Raw genomic sequence first — 22,055 nt, forward strand, 5'->3', positions numbered from 1 at the left:
TTGCCTCATCTAAGAGATGTTCAGGCATAATCAGAAATCCAGAAAGAATAATAGGAGGGGATAAGTAAAAAATTATCTATCGCCTTTGGGAGTCTAAAAGCACGTTATGGCAGCCTGCGCACACAGGGCCTTGTCCCCATCTCACAGCTGGGAAACTGAGGCACAGATGGACAAGTGACATAGTACAGAGACACGGCAGGACTGTGGAAATCTCAAGTGAAGACCTCAGTTTCTGTAACTCTGCCCCTCACACTGCAAGAGCTAAAGGGGCTGCTGCAGAGGGCTGTCACTGCTCAGGAGTGTTGGCCCTGACAGAGATCCCTGGGAGGGAGTAGGGTTAAAGAAGGGAATTTTGTTACTTTCTTGTCGTATTTTCTCGTGGGGGGAGAAGCGTCATGCAAGCAGGAGTTTTCCACTGGCTAGGCCCCCTTGCACTTATCAATGGGACCTTTCAGGACTCACTCCCTGATTGAGACATCATTTCCTGTCCAACACACTAACCCATTGATAACTCCACACTTGATGGGAACTTTTCAAGCCTACCAGGAAAGGCCGGGAGACCCAGAACAACATATACATGAAAACAGAACTGGCGCAAAAAGAGAAAGAAGAGAGGAAAAGAAAGAAACCGTTTTGGCCACAATTTGCATGCTGACAGCAAATGTTTGTGATCAGGGAGCTGGGCACCTTTAGCAGGTACAGCAAGCACAGAGAAGATGCTGACATACTCTTACAGCAGTGGGACTGGCAGGCCTGGCACTTCAGCCCAGTTAGAAATGGAGATGGGCAAAAGAGGAAGCTTAAGAACATCCCTCTCTTGTCCTCCTGCCAAACAGAAGCTAGGACTGGCTGTAGAAATGGTCACATTTAACCCAAAGGCCAGGAGACCATAATAACTGATACAGCTTACAAAACAGCCTAGAGACTTCAGGTTTCCAAGTACCAGAAATGAAATATAAAGAGGAGTAAAGATGAAACTGGACCTCTTTAAGATACCCTTTTTTTTCCCCCTAATTTATCATGCAAAAAGGCTCAGTGTTACTTTTCAGAACACAGCACAGTCAGCAACAACCTCAAAACTGACTGTGAAGACTCACCTGATACTGTAACCTCAGCCCAGCTCCAAACACAACCACCAGTCCAAAAATCAACCTTTTCCCTGAAGTTCAAAAGTCTCTCAAGACACAGCTTTTATTTCTACCCCAGACAATTAGTTTTGCTGCCTACAAAGTTACAATGATACAAAAATATCAGTGGACCTGGATTACTGGCAAACAACACCAGCCCCAAAACTCCCCCTACCCATGCAGGTGCCTGGGAGCACTACCAGAAATGAAGCAGCTGATTCCTGGTTTCAGACTTTGGTCAGCAGCTATCCAGCAAGAAAGCTTTTGATGGAATCTAAACATACAGGCACAGAATAGAGAAAAGGAGCTTTACAAAACAGCAGGAGCCAGGACACTGGCTGGCTGGGTAGATGGTTAGGAAGAGAGATTGGAAAGTTTCCACTGCAATCTCCATTACTGAGCTGCTCTGGGAGTGTGCAAAAGCTCTGTTGTTTTCAGTTACTTGGTTAAGTAGTTTCTGGGGGCCCAGAATGTAGTGCTCTCTCTGTTTTAAGTGCATCTGAAGTATTTAAAATTAGATCCCCTCTTTAATAAGAACCATTCATGAAAATGTCAGCTTTAAACGTCTTTACAGTGCAAGTTACTCACTGTGAGCATACCACCCACTTATCTTATACCCTACAAGGGCAGACTCTGAAAAGTTTCAAGATCATGACATGTAACAGACCAAACAAGCACAAAGCCTTATTTAAAGGCACGATTAACCCAGCTGGAAACATGACTAGAAGCATAAGTAGAAATAATATTTTATGTCAGACAGGACAGACTTACCTGCAGGTCAAAGAACTTGCTGTATCTCCGGTAGATTATCTGGGAAGTCAGGTCAGACCATGTTACATTGATGATATAGACCTGTTCAGGGAAAAGAAAACACAAATCAGCCTGGGCCACAGATACATGCAAAGGCAGAACAGTCAACATGGGTAAATTTGAGATCTCACTGGCTGTTTCCCCATCACAGTGAGGGATGTAGCCCTGCGAGCAGGACTAGCCTAAATTAAAGCCTGTTGCAGCCTTCAACAGAAATCTTGGGGGAGTACTGAGTGCTCCCCCACACATCCCCATCAGCAGCTCCCATCGACTTTGCTCTGCCTGGGATAAAAGCTCTAATTGAGCAATGCCACATTTCCTGGTCTGTGGTAGCACACCCTACCTTCTATCCTCTTTGGAGGGTCCCCAGGCCAGCTACAGGCATGGCTGGGAGAGTTATGCCACCCCTGAAGCAACAGCTCATCATGGGGTGCTGATCTCCAACCCCACACTCGAGGCTGTCTTTGTATATGGGGATGTGGCTGTCGCCCTTCCCAAGCAAGGAGTGGCTCTGGTCCAACAGGAAAGTCAAAGGAAACACAGCTCCACAGGTGTGGAATGACAGCCATGCAGCACAGTTACTAACTCACACCCATACGTGTGTGACAGACACCAAACCCTGTCTGGGCTCACAGCTCTTGCTGAGTCACATCAGACCACTCAGCACCTTTGGCACTCGCTGGAAGGTGATGTAAATCCGGACAGTAAGGGCGACACTGCTTCCTTGCATTGATGGAAACAGCAACAGAACCTGGAATAAGCCCAGGATTTCCCTTGTCCAACCCTAGCCCATCCCCAAAATAATCCTCTTACAGAAACAATGTTTTGCAAGAAGCTGTCATAAAAAACGATTCACATACACACCCAAAATTTGTACATATACATATAAATACACACACAAAACACAAAAATGTTTCTTCTTGACCCTGGTACCTCCAAAATATTATTTTAAAAAGTTAAAAATGGGCCAGGTTCTTCTCTCTCAGGCCAGTGCTGGTCCTGCTGCCTTGATGACAGATGTGCAAAACAAGACTTCAGCAAACACAGGATGGAGCTATCAAGGGTGACCACACAACATCAATATAATGAAAATCACAGCTAGGACAGCTCCTGGGCCTTTAAAGCAATTTCCAGGTTTCACATATGGGCTGAGATAATGATCTGGCAGAGGAAACAGGAAAGCATTCCTCCTCCCTCAGCCACACCACTGCAGCAGGAGCTCTCCCTTTTGCCATGGATGCAGAAGTGAAGCTCTGTCTCCAGCAACAGGGGATGGATAAGCATCACCCTCTTCTCCATCTCCCCAAAGACACCAGACCATCTTCCTAGCTACTGATTCAATTTTTTCTGTACTTTTACCAATAAAAAGTATTGCATGAAAATCCCTAAAGGGGTGTTGAATATTTGGTTTAACAACACTTTTCCAACAACCACCAATGGATTTTTTTCTTCTTCTTTCCTAGCAGGAGAGGTATCCTCCCAGAAACCACAGAGCTCCTGCAGCCATAATTTGCTCTCTGCTTGTTACACCCACATTCAGTCCCCAGAGCAGTCTGCCTCCCATCTCCTGCAGCCCAGTTTCATGGCATTCAATAACAGGAGATGCTGAGCACAGGCTGTTAAGGAGATCTGGAGCCTTTCTCATGATTGCATCACACATATCTGCTCTTCCCACCAGGGCAGAGACCATCAAGGCTGGCAAAGGGAAGACTGCCCAGGGATAAGAGCCTGACTTAGCAAACCCAGTTATTCTGCTGTATCTCATAATTCTCCTGGAAAACCAAACCACCCGACCTCTTTCCTGCAATGCCCATATACAAAAGGGTGACATCAGCACTGCCCTGCTGCATGGAGAGTTAAGCTTGTGTAACATGAAGATTTCAGGTCCCCTTTAAAGATCTTACCCATGCAGTCAAGGCAGAGGAGTCAGAGCCTGGGAAGGAAGCTGCTGTTGCCAATTTTCAGGCCGGCCACACTACACTGAAGAACATTTTTCCATGTGTTTGTTGTGGGAAAAAAAAAAAAGTTTGTAGCTTCACTCTGAGCTAATTCACACACAAATATTTTTACTCATTCTCTATCCAACAGCTACTTTCAGATGGAAAACCCATTCGATTAAAACCAGATCTTGACAGATGGGAGCTGAATAGGATCCAAAAGCAACTTCAGATACTGTAATTCTGGCCCTGAGTTCTCACAAAGGGGATGAGACAGGAGGAGAAACATATTGCACATGTAAATAAAGACTATAAATTTTCTTTCATTATACATCTTTTCTTCAGAAATTAGATACCAAATACATATGCCACAGACATCCAGGCACTTTGAATATCATGGCACTTCAGGCTTCTCCATGCTACTTTTCAGAACCCACAAAAACTGTGAGTTTCAGAAATTTTTAACAGCCTACAAGTCTGCTTGATCAAAATCTAATCCAGGCAGAATTCAATCCTGCTTCAAGATTCCAATTAGTTGGTGCAGTAAGTGGCACAACACCTCCATGATGCAAGAAGGGTCAGAGTTGGGTGCACAGGGATATTCTGGGCAAGAGGTCGGATTTATTTGGTGCAGGGAACAGGTGTAGGAGCAGCACCCAACTGCATGGTGCAGATACATCCCCAGATCAGAAATTCAGGCTCTGTGGAAATGAAGCTGCCACTGGCTTCAGTCAAGCCAGGATTCTGCTGCACATTTAGGACAGCAATTAAATCTTTTTGAGCCTAAGGTCTCCTCAAGCTCAGTAAGTGATGGATGGGGCAGCATGTAGATACACTGACTTTTATTTCATGGAAAGATTACAGCAGAAGCAAGAAAAGCCTTTAATCATAATCTGCTGCTACTGAAGTGAGAAACCAGTGGGCTCAAAATCTGCTTGGTGGGAGGCAGGTGCAAAACCTAAAGCAGTTGTTGATCTTTTTTGTTTGCTTGCCCAAATCAAACTGCTTCCCAAAAGCCACCATTTAAAATAATGGGGTTTGGTTGAAAAAGATTTGTACAATGCCAGATTATAAACACAAGGTCTAGAGGTTTCCAAAGCCTTAGATATCACATTTCTCTCCCTTAGAGATCTGAGTTTGGAAGTTGTTTGCTTCTGCTGCCCTGGTCAGATGCATAACCTTTTTGTGAGCAGCAAACTATACATCAGCTTACCTCACCCATTTTTTTATTTTTTTTTCACAGATCTTAAAATGGGTTGCTGTGAAAGTGATCAACAATGTCCCAAGAGAGGGAGAAAAGCAGTCCTGGGGGAGCCCAGGGTCATGCAAATGCAACGGGACAAGGAGGCAGCAGGAAATACTGGATAAATAGGGAGAGTCATCCCACGCTGGAACACCCAGCAGAGCTGGCATCGCTCTCGCAGCCGCCAGCAGAGCCAAGGGGAACCTTTCTGTGGCATCCAGCAACTCCCCAAAACTGAGCAGCACAAGCCACCACTCCAGCATGCAGCTGGTCCTGCCTGTGAGAGAGTCCCGGCTCCTTGGCACATTCTGTCTTGATAAAAGAAGATAAAATCAAAGCACCTTACATGTCTTGGAGCAAGCTCTTTCATGTAAGTACAGAACACACAACTAAACTGTAATCGAGATTCCAAATTACTACAGTAATTAATTACTAAAGGCAAAGAGACGTGCTTTATGTATCTGCCATGTTTCTAACCATAAAGGAGTCAAAACACAAATGCTACACAAATGCTACTTAAAAATCCTTAACAAAAGGTCCTTAACAATGAATGAAAATTGAAGTACAAATGACAAACAATTCACTGCACAATCACTGGGTGCTCCAGCCACTAAGAATGTTCACTTTTTAATTTCCCAAATCCACTGTTTTTTTATTATTGTATTTTAAAATAAATCCTTTTTCAGAGAAACAAGAAGCAGGCCTTTAAAGAGTGTAGATTATAAATCAAGAACTGAGCTTGATAAGTAGCTCATAATATTCATGGCTTATGATAGAAGATGCAGGGTGCCAGGGGAATTTTATCAGCTGCTAATTATTGTTGTTTAATTCTAGCTCTGGGAAACTTCTGCTTTACCCACGACAGAGCAGAAAATTTATTGTAAACTGAAGTCATTGCTCTCCCTTTACTGCCTACACAAGCAATGAGGAGAGATGACTTCCTACTACAAAACACATCCACTCTAACGTCACTGGGCATGACCTTATCGTTGACTGTCTTGTTTTCAATGGAAAATATCCAGTTCCAGCCAGCACAAACCCCAGAGGTAACAAATTCAGGTTATTCTGATGTGACTTATTTTTCAATTGTTTTTTCAGAGGCTAATGTCTTCTTGTCTGCAGCAGACGAGCTAGAGTGCAAGACAAATGTCTGAAACTGGTGGTCTGATGAGACCAAGATAAGAACATACACAAATACAAAAGCTATTGGCAAAGGGAATATTGAAAAGCAGAAACCAGAAATATCCCTGCACACATAAGAGAGGGTGTTGTTAACCTCTAATAAGTAATTACAGTAAATACCAGCTATTAAGAAAGTACTGTGAATGCAAAAGACAACATTATGGTGCAGTTTGTATGCAGATACCATCACAATACCCCCTTTTATCCTGGAAAACGTCAGCTTCTTCAAAGACTCCTGATAAAGTGTTGGATGTTTGTCCTCCTATGAATCAGGTTTGAGTTGGAAAAGATATACCTTGTCTCCTGTATTCAGATGCTATCACTGCCTTCGAGCTGGAAGCTTTCCACCAGCACAGCTCAGCATGTGTGTGCTCCCTGGTCCACCTCCATGCAAAGTCAACTCAGCTCCTGCAATGCTTGCAGCAGTTTCAGCTGCTTCATTTACCTGGTGAAATTCGTATTAAAACAACCTGAACTGCAGCAAAGTCAACATACACCAGTGCCCGAAATTACCAGAACACAGCCTCTGCACCAACTCACTGTTTGCATAACCATTTTAACGTCAAAGATGTGCTGATGAGCACAAATTGGTGCTGGCCCAGATCCAGATTTGAAGTGAGATCAGCCTAGAGACAGCAATTTTGGTAGCCACAAGACCAAAGCAACAAAGCTGTTCAGCTTCCTGATGTGGTTTGGTTGATTTTAGGTATCTTCTTCTACCCTGTAAGACATTGGCACCAGTAGCTGGGGTTTCCCCAGGACGAGGGACCCTAATGTCCTCAATTTCTGCCCTACACAAGAGCCAGTGTGGCAACAGGAAGAGTGGAATGCTCCAGGAATAAGCACAGAGAATGTAAGCCCTTCTTGCACACACATCACCTGTGCCTTCACTTGGCTTGGATCACATCTGACTCTGGATTCAGTGAGCACAGCATGGGCTTCTTGCCCAGCTCACTAGCTTGCAAAAGGCCCTAAAAAGCACTGTGAGACCTGAGAAATTCCCACAGAGATGAAGTCAGACCCTCAGCCCCAAGCCAGTGGTAAGTCCATCACTGGTGCCATGCAATGAGGTCACCTTTCAGCACGACGGTCTCCGAGGTACCGCAGCTCAGCCGGGGCAGTGCCAAGGAAGAGCTATTTTCAAACCCACTCCAGAGCTGTTCTCACTCCAGGATTTTGAAGACTGAGCTGAGAAACAGAGATGAGACTTGGAAGAAATATGAGACCCAGAGAGCCCCAACAGGAAAGGTCCTTGCAGGGTGGTTGGTGCCAGGGCAGATGTCTCAGAGCAGTCCCAAGGAGGGGGTGACGCAGGCTGCGCACAGGTGTGGGGCGTCTGGCTTTCTCATGCACCAGATGTGGTTTCATGGACACCCCTCTACTCAGCTCGTATTTCCATTACCAGTGGGGAAAATGTAACTGAGAAAAAGCCAAAATGACCCAGGGGTGTAATGGACAAATGTTGCACGTACCTAAGCCTTGGAAGCAAAGCAGAGTTACAGTATGCTGAGAGAGAGTAAACCGAACAGCTCTAGCACTTGCCAGTTCTCATCTGTGAGCAGCCACCACACAGGCAACTAAAGCAGGACATAGAAATTCCAGTTTCCATCATAATTTGAAAGCTAATTTACAGTCAAAATAAACATACAAGTGAAGGGAAAGAAAAAAACAGGGAGTGAGGGATACAAGAGTTTTCCTTTTTCTTTTGTGGATCTTGTTTCATCTCTAAACTATAGTGTAAAAGGATTCATGCTGGATTAATGCTGCCTCTCTACAGCCATATCACACCAATCTGCTCTGAGTACACAAAAAATAAACTCCTTTCTAGCTCCTCATCTAGTCCTATTCTTAAGACCCAAACTGGGTCCATTCCAGTTTAGAAAACCACACCACTACTGCAACTTATATGGGCACAGATCTTCCTGTTGGTGGAGCAGTAACCAGGATGAAATCTGTTTCTCTTTGCCAAATCCCAGTACTTAAAAACAAATGAGAATAGCAAACAACTGCCTCAAGCCAGCCAGCAGACATCCCTGGAACACAGGAAGAGGAACTCAATTGAATATGGAGGCACCTGGCTGGATGATTTTGCTGGTTTCCTAGCTTCAGGGGGACAGACCAGACACAGAACAGGGTTGTGTCTGAATGACGAATCCAGCTCGTCGTGTTTACACAGGCAAAATAAGACAGTACTTAGCCTCCCATATTTTTCTCATGCACTGATGAGGTTTTAAAGCCCACAGTTGAGATTTAGTCTCAACTTCACCCCTCAGGTTTTTGGCATTTGCCAGCTTGAGTTTCTAAACACAGTCTTCCGCTATCTTCCTGCTAAGCAGATGCTAAGATGCTAAGTTGTCCCACAAAATCAGAGCAATAAGCCAAAAGCAGAAAACCTCCCTGCTGTATTTCTCTGCATGGCCATGCAGAGCGTGAGAGGCATAAAAAGGTAAAAAGTGGAATCTGCACCCATGATTTGCAGCAGTAACTTGACCAGAGAGCTGCAGAACTGGAACAGCTGGAAGCCCTGCAGCTTGGTTACAAACCACCCCCAAGCCTCTTGCCAGGCTTGTTTGATTACTTCATTTAAGTTCATTCTTGGGGATGTGTGAGTAGAATATGATGTGTCTGATTCTAGCAGACATGCAGTATCTGTGCTGCATTAGCAGGGTTTTGTTTGTTTTTAACTGATACCTTGGGTCATGTCAAAGACCTGTCAAGGCTATCTTAACTCCAGCATACCCAACAACTACAGCTTATGGAATGAGAAAAGGAAACAGCACTAGTAAAGACTGGTCACTGCTCCACTACCACTTCCCAGCTTCTGGAAGCAGATCAGCAGCTTCTTTGCAAGGGGAGGAGACAAAGGAAGTTCACAACATCCACTCTTTACATTTACATGTGTGCATGAGGGAGAGGGAGCATCTGTGAGAAGCACAAGGTGGACTCATATTTCTGTTTCCAGTCTGTCTCAATCCACCTGCATTTACTTTCCATGTGTGATGGAACTATTTGTGAAGCAGAATAACCACAAGACTCAGTTTCTGCCATTTAAGAATTGTCAGATTATTAGAAAACAGAACATCTAAGCCTACAGATCATTAGAATCTTAGAGTGACAAATGTAAAATGGAAACCAGAATGTACAGGCACTCTGTGAAACCTGCCTCCCTCATGGCCTTCTCAAATACCCTGCCCGGGTCTGAAAGAGGCTGTCTAAGGCAAGCAAACAAAAATAATACAGCTGCACTTGGAGGTAAAGATTTTTCAGCTTACTGCCTCTTAAATCTGGATGTCATTTGACTTATGAACTATTTTAACTCGATGCTTGTGTCCTTCTCAGCAGATGGTTAGTGTTTCATGACAACCCTAAAATATAAGCATGTCCTGGTGGAAGAAGAAAATCTCCATTCAAGAAACCAGAATTGGAAAAAGAAACTATCAACAGACAAAATAGACTCTTGAATTTTAAACCCTCCAAGTTTCACTGACCAATTTTGAATACAGGCATTACATCAAGTTCACTAAACTGCTTTTAGAGATTGATTTGCAATTGAAGTTTTTCTGAAATGAAACATATTGCTCCCAAAGAGTACAGCTTAATGTGGAAATCCTCAGTGCCAGTGCTGGATGGGGAAGGGAGGTGGAGGTCCCTCTAAGCCAATCTCTTCTCAGCTCCTACATCTTCATGTCAGCTGCAAGGAAAAGAATAGACACCAAGGGGAAACAGCATTTTTTAAAAATTACTTTCCAACATGAAATTACTTAATTCCCCTGTCCTTCTTCTCTACAAAGGAACAAATCTTAAAAACTGACTCAAAACTGCCTTCATCGTCCTTCAATTGAAATGAGTTTTTAACAGGAAAGTATTGAGGCAGATATGAGCATTTTTAAAATTACTCCTTAGTTTATAACACTTGCAATCTTCAGCTTTAAGAGATCACTCTGCTGTCATCAGTGATGATGATCATTCAGATATGGGCAATGTTTGTGTATTAAATCCAATCCTTGTTTCAATGGGTACAACCTGCATCTGATTTTGACTGCCATTACAGCATCATTAGACTCACAGAAGCCAACAGGAACAGTTTAATTCCTTTCATTGTGCTGAATCAAACCTCAAATGAAAGCAAGATTGGTAAAGTATCAGAAGGATGCTGCCAAATCAAAGAGGCTCATGAGAGAAGCAGCTGAATTAATTTTGGCACAAGAGGAATTGACTTGAGGGATGTTCGAAATAGGATGAGTAGAGCTCTGCTCATATTTCAGGCAAAGGGATCTTTGTCATCGAGTGCCCTGGGGCCAGGGAGACAGGAATAGCTTGGTCAAATGAGCTAACAAAAACCTGCTTGCTTCTGTTAAGTGCATTAAAATTGACAAGACACAGAGAGAGACAAAATATGACCTGGAAATTGATGTTTTCCACATAACACCAAGTCTCATCCACCTCTGCACCGAGTTATTTGTGCCCGTGTGAGATCTCTTGGAGCACCTTTCTGCTCTGAGAACAAGGGCCCTTCTATCAGCAGCCTTGGAGTGATGCATTTCCCCAGCTATGGAGCTCATGTACAGTGCTGGAGCTTGCACAGCTTGTGGCCACGTGCAGACACAGAACACCATGGCACTGCCGAGCCCATTTCACACACGGTCCCAGAGCGGCTTTGCTGCAGCTACAGACCCTGACTTGCACAAATGGAGAGTGCTCCCTGCCCAGGCTGCCTTGTGGTAGCAAAGAGCTGCTGTTGCTACAGCCCAGCCTCCCTTTTGGCTTCCAATATCCAGCATTCCTGCTCTGCAGCAACACTTGCATGTAGTTTATATTAGCATGCAAATCTTCCAGCTTTGATTTGTAACCTTACGTATGACCCCCAGATGCAGTGCTGGAAAAGCAAAGCAAGGGCCTGGGAAAATGAGCAAAACTCCTCCAGGCCCTTCCAGAACAATGACAAAGCTCTGGGACATTCTTAGTCCAAATAATGGAAATCTCCTGGGATTTTGCCATAGAATAGTGGGATTTTTTTTCTTCTCATTTTGAGTAGAGGGAATCAAAAAGTTCATGTAATCCAAGAGACCCTCAGTTTCACAAACGTGAAACAGACGTGAGGGGCACAGTACTTTAAGTGTGAAAAAAAACAACTCTGAAACAAACTCTTCTAGAAGTTTCTATCCTATTTGTGCAAGGATAAAACTTGAGGTGAAATCAACATCAACCAACAAAGCATTTCAGAACTGTCAGCATAACACGCTGACAGATCACAGAATGGTGTGGACTGGAAGGGACCTTGAAGATGATCTTGTTGCAACCTCCCTGCCATGGGCAGGGAAACTATATTTGCATTTTAAATGCAAAATGATAGAAGAGCTGAAAAAAGGAGCTATCCTCAAAACATAAGCACCATTCTGAAAATGGTCAATGCACACAGATCTTTAATTATACTGCATGACTATATCTATATATATCTACAAAAATATAGAAGAATGAATGTACTTGTTCTCTACAGAACAATCCTGACAATGTAAAACCAATTCCTGGAAAAAAGGGAACAAATTTCCACAGCCCCAGAAAGACGCAATGCTGAAGTCACTGGAAAAAAGTCTTTCACTGTAGTGACCTTTGACTTCAGGCTTTAGAGAAATCCATGTTTCTTGTGGGGAGAAGAGTGAAAGAAGAAAATGGTAGTCTTGCAAACAGTGTCTGAATTGCACTGCAAAATGCCTAAGAGGAAAATGTGGAGCACCCTTCCTTATTCCAACCCTCACCCCCAGCCTCCTGGCCAAACCAGGAAGACTGATGCAAGAGTCCTGTGCAGAATGGATTCCCTCCCGGCAGGGCACGGCACTCAAACACAAAATTACCTTCTTCCTGTGGACCTTCAGGGTTTTCAGGAAGATACTGTGCCAAATCCTCACACCCTCAATCACTGTCTCTTTACTAAGCTGAACTATTGTCTCTGCCCTTTCCTTCCCTCCTACTCTTCTCAAAATCATCCTCCTTTTTTCCCCTCCTTTTCCCACGCTTGGCTTCCTGCCTTCCCACTTGCAGGAACAGCCTCTCCTGGCCCAGCTGCACAGGACCTTCACAGGCAGTGAAAACCCATCCCTCTCCAGCTCTGAAGTTGCAACCTGGGCCACACACAGGCAGAGGGACACGCAGCTGTCCCCAGCAGCTTCCACACTGCCTTTATCCAGCACACCGGGAGGAGCGAGCACCACTCTGCCCTGCTGACATTCACAGAGATGGGAGAGATGCTTTTTTCATGGAGCACCACCATGCTTTGTGTGTTTCTGCTCAAAATATCACTCCCTTTAAACCCTGCAAAAAGGTCCAAAAAGGGTCCAATGGTAGGAAAAGCTGTTTAACTGCTGGGCACGGGGATGGCTGCTGGCCACAATGTCTTCACCCCAGCTGCTGGGAGATGAGTCTCCAGGCAGTACTGAAGCCAGAGAGAAAGTTGTCCTACTGACCTGCATTGCCCACCAACCCAACCTGCTTCTCTGCAGTTTGTACATGGGGTAGCAAAGGAGATGGGCCCCTAAAAGAATGCAAAATTAGGGGAGGTGGTGATTATCAGCAGTTGTAACCATACTGCCACAGGACCTGATCACCAAATCCAGCCCTGTACTTGGCACAAGCCACCACCTGAGATCCTGCTGTAAGCCTGGACTCTTTCAGTGTAGGGGTGAAGAATTTTCCCAGGGATTTTCAGTCACTCTAAGCTGGCCTTTGTCACTTTCACAGCTCTTCCTCATAAAAAACTCCACATCTTCTCTGGAGATGCGCACTGCTGTTTGGCGATGCAGCTTCTGTCAGAGATGCCAGGGGTGGCAGTGGCTACACTAATTCCTTCTTGTTTCACAGCTCAGGCACAAGCCTCACATACCCTGGGAGTTACTAATTTTTGGAAGGAGGGTATGTGGCTGCAAGTCAGCATGTGTCCCATTAGAAATAAGTTTTTTAGGCCCATGCCCATATTATATGTTCTATCAAAATCACTAATAAAACATGAATCAGCAAAATGACTTAAAAGTTTACATTTCTGTCTAACGCAGGGCTTACAGTACTTTAGAACAATAAACAAACCTCTTCCTTTCATTCCCCAAGCCTGAATGTTCTCCCACTCTTAGCCACTTAAAGAGAATTATGAATGTTGCACAGACAGAAACTCTATTAAATCTGCTGAAGTGTCCACCCAAAGCCCAGAAAGATCACTGTCTGTAACAGCAGGCTTTCAAGAACTAAAGCACCTGCACTCAACACATCAGCATCTGAAGACAGCAGGAATTTGCTAGGCAGAATTTGGAGGAAAAGTCCTAGTTTCATGTAGCCCCACGTTGGGATCTCAAACTGGCCAAAGGTACTCCTCTCAGATCCTTGTCCAGGTAGGTGGCAAGGGTTCACATCCATCTCCAGTGGTGCTTCTTCCTCTGCCTGCGGCAACAGACAAATCCAGGCAGACATCTAACATCCACAAGGCTGAAGTTAAGGTGGAGGTACAGTAAGGAAAGTCCTGCATGGTGCAGAGATGCCCAAATTGACACTGCCCTGTGTCTCCTCTATACTGCAGCACCATCAGTCCCTGGTGGTCAACAAAGCAGCTTGGCTGAGTCAGCTCACTCACACCAAGAGCCCCAAATCTTTGCTGGGCACGTGAGCTCTGGCCCAGCATCACTGACAGTGATGTAACACTTTCACATGACTGAACCTTTTTAAAAAATGAGGATTTGACTCCAATCCTCATTCAAAAGATTCAAAGTTGTTAACCAGGGTCCCCAGAGTGATTCTAAATTCTAACTTACGAAGCACTAAACAGAAAGAAGCTGGAGGCACCACTGTAATTTACCACGAGGCAGATATGCAAAGTGGAAGGAGAGGCGAGCCCTGCAGCCCTCTCCATGCAGCCATCTCTGCTCCAGGGCTGGCTGGCCAGGGGGCAAACTGAGCCGAAATCACCCTGGTGTGCAGGGCATGAAGCATCGGCTGAATGCCACAAAACGCAGGAGGTGTGAATTACAGCATCTTAACTCACACCCTGAAGTGTCTTATTGCAAAACAGCTCCGGGCAGAGGTACGATTTTTTATTTCCAATGTTGTAATTCCCCTGTCTCTTCTGTCTCCCCCACAACCGCCCCTCCAGTAGAGGTACATCCAAAGAGGATCAAATCTCACCCTCCTCAGCCCTGTGAAATGCAAGCAAAACTAGCAGGACTTGGCCCACTGTGCCTTTTCTTAAGGCTTCAATAATATTAAGTTAATGCTCCTTAAATATAAAACACTTGTTGCCTTGGAACAACACAAAGATGGACATAAAATCACTGGATCCACAGATGGGTGCTATGGGTGGGCTCTGCTGAAAGGGAAGTATCCCATGCTCCAGCAGAATGCCTCCCTTTCCATCTGCTTCCATCACTGCTCTGTGGCAGGACCAGATGGGGCTGCCACGAGGGGCAAAGAAATGTCTCAGGTTCAGGGCCCTGTTGATGGGAGCTGGCTCTCCACCTGCACGCTCACTGATAAAAATAAATCCTTGCCCACACACCAGCAGATGCTGTCAAATATGAGGGCCTGCCCTCAGCAATTCCACTGGGCCACCAGCTCCAGGATTTGCCCTAGTCTGCCTCAGGGAAAAGGAATGGACATCCTGGCCATCCCCTAGGTGGAGCAGCAGGGTGATTCATCACTCCAGGGGCCAGGAGGATAGATTCCAAGGGGAAAAAAAAGGAAAAAAAAAAGAAAATCTGGGGCAAAACTCTGCTCACAGGTCAACCAAATTCCACTGGAAGCAGCAAACACGGAGTAAGTGTTCCACAAGGCATCCCAAATCCTGTCTGGCACAGCCACTGTGGCTGCCCTCACTTGACAGAAGGGACAAAGTCAGACAAAATGATGGCAGGAGCTCTACCAGACGAGAAAGCCACAGGCTTGGGTGCCAGAGAGAGACACCACTAGGCTCCCCCAGTCTCTCCTCCCTGTTAACCACCCAAATTGTTCTTGAGGGTAAGCAAAGGAGGCCAGTTGGAAAACAGACCGGTAGTTTTAGAGGAGGATAACCACCAGCCCTGAGACATGGCTGACCACAGGGCAAAAACAGAGCCCCATCAGCATTCTCCAGGAGTGTCTCAAAAAGCCCAGGACTACCCTGGATGGGAGAGACAAGAGTAAAACATGGCTGTGTGCCACACTGTCTGTGCTCCAGAGGACACAGTTTCTGCTCCCCCAGCTGCCTGTGAGGCTTCTCCACCAGCAACACCAAGACAGCCAAAAAGTTCCTCAAGGTTTGTAAATATGGAGGCACACCTCACTTGATGGTGAGATTTTTCCTGTTCTTCATGGTCACAAAAAATCCCTTTTCTGAACCCTGAGATGAGTGTTTTGCTTTGGTCCCATGGATAAATATCATCACCTCAGGAGAGGAAATCTTCCTAGAAAGTGTAGGGCAGAGACTGAGAAGCCTGGAGATCACAACATCAATCCCTTGGAGACTCAGCCTGCCAAGGCACTGAAGGACATGGTAAATGTCAATGAAGGGCCTTAATTCCACAGCTTTCAATGGGATTTAAGCCTGCACTTAACTCTTGTCACAGATTTGCAGCCTGTGACCATCAAGGTCTTCCTCTCTGTCCCTTTGTCCCAAGAAGTGACAAATTATAGTGCATGGACTTCTACAACTGTTGATTTGAGGGCTCTGTGAAAATCCTAACTTGCTGAGTATCAGCCTTCTACTATAATTCTGGGCTTTCCCAAAAGCAGTCCATGCAGTTGCTCTACAACCCTGACCAACAATGCTTTTCCAGCCTTGCAGAGATGAGCAGGAACCCTCCAGCCCAACTCCACGACTCCAGCACACATAAATCGCTCCAATACCCTAATTTCACACATCACTTACAACCTGCCAACTTCCAGCTGGAGATGACTGAATCCTCTCCATATTGGCTCCCTTCTTGCCACAGCTGCAGCAGCCTACACACGCTTCCAGCCCCTGGTAAACCATACTAGCTCTGGATGCCATGCTGACAGATGGGCAGCTTGGGGAGGGATCTGAAGCAGCCCCTCCATGGTGGCAAGAAAACTGCAGTCACTCAGCAGCCAGGACTCTGTGGAGAGGCTGCTACATGGATTTGGTCTGTTCACTGCACTGCCTCTCAGCTTGAAACCACGGAGAGCCACAGTCAGCAAGCATGTCACCAGCTCCTCAAGTCAGCAAATCACTATTGCAGCAAGAAATCACAGAAAACAGAAAAATGCCACACTTCTGCCTGATCAGTCCCATTGCAGTCCCAGGGATTTTAGAAGCAGGACGGGCGAAACAGGCTGAAGTTTTTTTTCAGGAGTTCAGAGAAATCCCATCTATGGGAAAGGGGTACTAATTCCCATCTGCAGATGTGGCTACTCAAACAGCACACTTGGAAACACCTGAGAGGCTGACTGGAGACCCAGCTACCTTCCCACTGACATGGGAGCCCTCCTTAGCTCAAAAGCTAACTCCAAAACACCACTGAACTACAAATCTCCTTGGCAGGGTAAATTATCGAAGCATGATTTAAAAGTGAGCTCTGAAGTGAGGGAGCTCAGCCAACCCCTGCATCTGGCCACAATATTGAGAGTCAATCCCCCAGTTAACAACCTCAGACTCCATCGAGGTGTGACATTAAAAAACAACCCAAATAATATCCCAGCCATGTCACTTTATTCTTTTTTCCCCTGACAGGACATCTGGCATGCAAGCCTTGGGTTTTCCCTCATCCCAGAAAAACCAACAGCCACATTTTCCAGAGGTCTCTTTTCCCTACCCAGGGAGTGGAAGGGATGCAGTCAGTTAATGCATGGCTCCTAACATTTTTCCAACGAGCTGGTTGGACTCTCATTCCCTTCTCCCATGGAGGAACACAGCTGTTATAATCAGCTTGTAGCTGGGAAGGGGATGGAAATACCATTCCTGTCACTGCTGCATAAAAATCAGCAACTGACAGTGACAGATTAAAATGAACCTACAACACCCTTGAAGAAGGGATAGCATCTCTCTTATCTCACAGAAAAACCCTCCAGAAACAAGTGTCCCAGACTGGACATATCTATCTATAGTAACAGTCTATAATCTGTTCCTAAAACTAACTCAAGCAAAGCTTCCTCCACGTCCAGGCTCTTGCATGTACATTTGTAACCCCTTTAGAAAAGCAATTTCAGGACTGTTCTGGTGAAGCAAACACTGATTTCAGTTGCACACTGTGATGGATGCAGCTCCCAACAACTGTTCTATCCTAGCAGGCAACAAACCTGGAAACAGTGGAAAATATTTGTGCAGCCTCTCCTGTTTTTAGAAATCCTCTTCCAGCTTCATGTTCTTGTGAATTTTTTCAGCTGCCAAGAAACCATATTTTCACCAGAAGGAACTGTGGAAATGGGCTTGGATATCTATCACAGCTCCAGCAACCTGACCAAACTTGTCATGACAACACCAGGTAGGACTCAGACCAAGCCAAACAGCAAGAAGACTTTAGCTCCTACCTTCAAGTGAGCACAGGGCCAAGGGCACTGATGCCAGTGGGACTGAAGTGAGGATGGAGCTCACAAGAGGCGCTGTCTGAACTGTGAAACATTCAAGAGCTGTTTCCCAAACATTAGAACATGGCCTTTAAAAGAACCCCAGTGTTACCAGAGGAACACTGAATTGAAGCTACATGACTGAAAGGGAGCCTTGTTTGGAAGCTCCAATCCAAGAACCAACTCAGCCTTGTCACTGGCTCAAAGCTGAGGGGATGGCATCTGGAGGTGAGGGGCGTAGGAGAGGCTTTTCCAACAAGGGAAGAAAAGCTTTTCAAAGAAAACCTTTTCAAGAAAATCTTGTGCTTTGGTTTTAAAGACCCATGAAACAAGGAGGTGAAATGCAGAGGGAATTCCATTGAGAATACCATTACCTGCACACACAGCTGGGACACATAAACTTGACAGTGCCAGACACAAGACAGAAGAAAAAAATGTTTTGGAGGCAATGCTTTTTTCCAGGAAAAAAGAGCAATGTGGCTATAAAATAATGAATTTTCATACTTATTTCAAGCTTTGTGCTACAGGCAGTGCTGGCCTACTGACTGCCAAGCTGGCTACTGTGTTTCTCTTCACTCTGTGATACTTATTTGATTGGCAAGATACTATTCCAGAGCTATAAAACCCTCCTGGAACATTTTTCCAATAAACCAAATTCCTTTTCTTAGCAATCATTTTATTTGACTAATTATTAGCAACACTTGGAACAAAACAGACTGCACAGGCAGAGTTACCAAGAGAATTCAGTCCCTGCCCAGCAGCTGCTTATGCAGTGCCTGAGAAGGACCAGGACTGAGGTCTCCCACCTCAGCTCCTCATCCTGGAGAGCAGAATAAGCAGAAGTCTAGTGAGTGCACGCTGGGGAGCTGCCTGCTCTAGGGAATGAGGTATTCCCAAGGTCAGCAACATCTGACTCAACTTTATGTCCTACCTAGGAAAGAAGCTCTCTTGGGTACTTGCCTACAAGGAGTACTCCTGTCTATCCATGTCAGCATAGGTAAGTTTGCTCTTACAGGGTGCAACATCCCCCTGCAATGAAGACATTGCCCTTTGGCAGGAATGGGGAAGACCAGTAGCTGTACTTTCCCTATACAAAGCAAACAAAAAGTATATTTCTTCCATTTGTCTATCAGCACCTAAAGATATAATCTGGATGAAGTACCTGGGAGACAACTGCTCTGCAGCCCACAGGGAAGCAGCATGGTAAGGGAAGGTCTACTTAAACCCAGATAAAATTTATTCTAGGGGCACTGTAGAGCAGAGATTAAAATTCAGGATTTGGAAGGCAGTTATTCACAGAAATGAAGAGGGAACAGCTTTGTGAAGCAAGAATCAAGGACACATATTTAAATTCACAACTGATATGGGGGGCATGTTGCTGAAATACAGCAATGGGGTGCACCCCATGCAACCAAAACTGCCTCTCCCAGCAGCAGAATAAACTCCCTGGAGTCTCTGTGGCACACTGGAGTCCTGTGGGATATTCCTGTGGGATATAAAAAGCCTCCTGAGTCGCTGGCATGGGGGCACAGCGGCTCAGTCACGCACAGGGATTTTCTCTCGGAACACTTCTCGTCTCACTCCATGTGCAGGCACACAGACACACAGAGCCCCCAGCCCAGCAGAGAGGGGATATCCCAGTACCAAATGCTTCACAAAGTTCAAACAGCAGGCACGTCTGGTGGGGAGGGAGCACAGGCTTCAGCATCCCGGGGAAGGAGGGCCTCCCAGGTCCCAGCCCACCTCCGACTCCATCTCCTCTCCCATGGTGCCTGGGGCAGCACGGACTTTCTCTGAAGTCCTGTTTCCACAGACACAGGTTTCAGGCCCAGAGCAAAGGCAATCCTGGGATGAACCTGCCCTGCACAACATGCAGAGGGCAACATAGTTGTCCCCAGAACAAGGAATGCGAGGTTTAAAATAATCTGGGGGGGGCAGGCAGGGGGAAAGGACAATATCCTGAAGCATAAAACCACGATAAGCACATTCGTTTCGCAGTTGCTCGAACATAAAGCCAAGCCCTGGAGCTCTGCCAGCCAGTCAGTATTTTTATGACTGTATCAAAGCACATGATAAAAACAAAAAGCTTAAGGGTCAAACTCAGTGCCGGGATTAGTAACCAGCTGAAGTGAATAGCATGATACCAGGTCTGAACAGGATCCTCTGATCACTTAAAACATGTCTGGTTTTTACACAGATAGCAGTCATGCCTGAAACCTGTGTGCCAAATTCCTCTCCTTCAGCCCGTTCAGGTGGGGAGGGCTTTGTGCAAAATCTCTAAACCATCCCCACCAACAAGCACCAGCAGAGCCTGCAGCTGTCTCGAGTCACGTACATCACCCAGCAGAGCACACTGTCCAGGCCCTTCCCTCGCTGCTATTTCAGTTCTCTAATGCAGACACTTGCCCCTGTCAGGACTGCCCCCCACAGCAGTGGAATATTTCCAAATATCCAAATATCTCCAAATATTTCCTGCATTAGGCACTAATGGTATGACACGCTAACAGGTGAAGCCTGCAAGCACCAGAAGAGCAGGGCTCCCTTCTGAGCAGGTCTCAAGTTCTTGCAAGAAGGATTAAATATTTTTAATTAATTCAGAATAAGAAATCATCCAATTGTGCTAAGGGATTTAACAGAAGAAGCTGCATCAGAGATTCTGGAAGACCAAAGGGGACTTTCATGTTACTGTACACGTACAGAAACTGTATGTTGAGAAAGGGAATTCATTGCAGAGCAGGAGATCCCAGCCCATGGAAACTGTGTCTGTGACTGCCAGCAGCTGAGACTGGAGGAGCCACCTGGGAGCCCTGCTTAGACTGTGGCTGGGTTCCCAAAAGTCACTCCAGAGTTCCAAGGTGGTTATACACCTGGGTGCTACTTGCTGGCACTGCTGCAGCTCAGAGAACAAAGGGTTTGCAGCAGCTCTGAGCTGAAATGCCTAGAACTCAAACCCATCAGAGACACCTTCTCACCCTGTGGGCATCAGCACTCTGTGCCTCCCTCACCTTTGTCCTGACAAGGCGTGAGCTGAGAGAGGGATGGGGCACGTCCCTTGCTGCAGCTGAATGGATTCATGGATTCAGCAGGACATGGTGCCACATCCCTCCACTGCAGCCTCCCTCTGCAAGGCCACGGAGCCAGGGCATCCAACAGAGACCTTAACTTCCAGCTAAATTTCTCTTTTATCCAAGGAGACAGGAGGCTTCCCTAGCGAATCATCTCCAAGAGTGAATTTTAATGTAATAGATCAGAGAGAAGCTTAAAGCTTGGGTTGCTTGCTTTAAACACTGGATGGCTTGGTTATTTTGTCCACTGCTTAGGCTCCTTTTTATGTTACACATAGAGATAATTTCTTCTTTTCTAGGGCAAAACTGGGAGTTGTTTCCTTTCAAAAAAGCTTTTTAACTAGATAAAATTACTCATTTATGGCATTCGGCATTTTTCAACAGTGCTTTTAGTTTCTCCACAAGATGCAGTATTTTATGCCAGAGCATGAATATTCAAATAAAAGCCTTTTTCCTGCATTTTCAGCAGGAAAAACATTCTTTTTTATTGAGCATTATCTGCAATGATAATTCTCTAGTCTGTGTTATTTCACTGAAACAAAAGTTTAAAATACACAATTCTAGCAAGTTGCTTCCATTGCAGACAGAAGCTCTCTTATAACAGGAATTAAGGACAATTTGGGGAGTAGGTATGCACAATGGAAGTTTTGGTAAGTACCTGTCATTGTGACCAATTTGCACACAATGACAAAATTACAGCTGGAGGAAAGCACTGAAGGAGGAAAAACTGTGAACAGAAAAAGTCTGGTCTCCCTTGTTCAAGCTGTTTACCACCCATCATTTCTGTCCCTAAGCTCTGACTTTATTTCACACAAGCTGACAAAAACCTCTCATCCTACAAAGTGCTGAGCATGCTCTACTCCCACACACCTCTTTCCATCATCAAGGCTGAGCTAATTTGGGGCTGCAACTCAGCCCCAAAAACACAGTGAGATGGCACCAACCATCACTCCTAGACTGCCCTGGGCAAGCTGTAATTTTGATTAAAGAAGAATTTCTTGCTCCCCCAAGCAGTCTCAGCTCCCACTCAAATTTTTCTTTTGATCTATCTGCCCCCTTCATCAGATTTTTAAAGAGTTAACGGTGTTGTCTTCCCTCCTTCCTGACACTGTCTGACCTGTGAGGCTTGGCTGGGGCCAGACTCAAAGAACATCAT

The 22,055-nt window shown here is 45.5% G+C and overlaps 1 protein-coding gene across 4 annotated transcripts in view; it reads right to left on the bottom strand.

Moving 5' to 3' along the window:
• The window catches only part of SH3PXD2A (SH3 and PX domains 2A), a 247,607-nt gene that overhangs the window by 203,669 nt on the left and 21,883 nt on the right, over positions 1-22,055 (bottom strand). For all 4 annotated transcript variants that reach the window (XM_015633362.3, XM_015633361.3, XM_015633364.3 and 1 more), the window contains exon 2: positions 1,899-1,979. In XM_015633362.3, the coding sequence (XP_015488848.1) occupies positions 1,899-1,979 (81 nt within the window). The remainder of the gene's footprint in view (positions 1-1,898; positions 1,980-22,055) is intronic.

Source organism: Parus major, chromosome 6 (assembly GCF_001522545.3).
Source record: "Parus major isolate Abel chromosome 6, Parus_major1.1, whole genome shotgun sequence".
Classification (NCBI taxonomy): Eukaryota; Metazoa; Chordata; class Aves; order Passeriformes; family Paridae; genus Parus; species Parus major.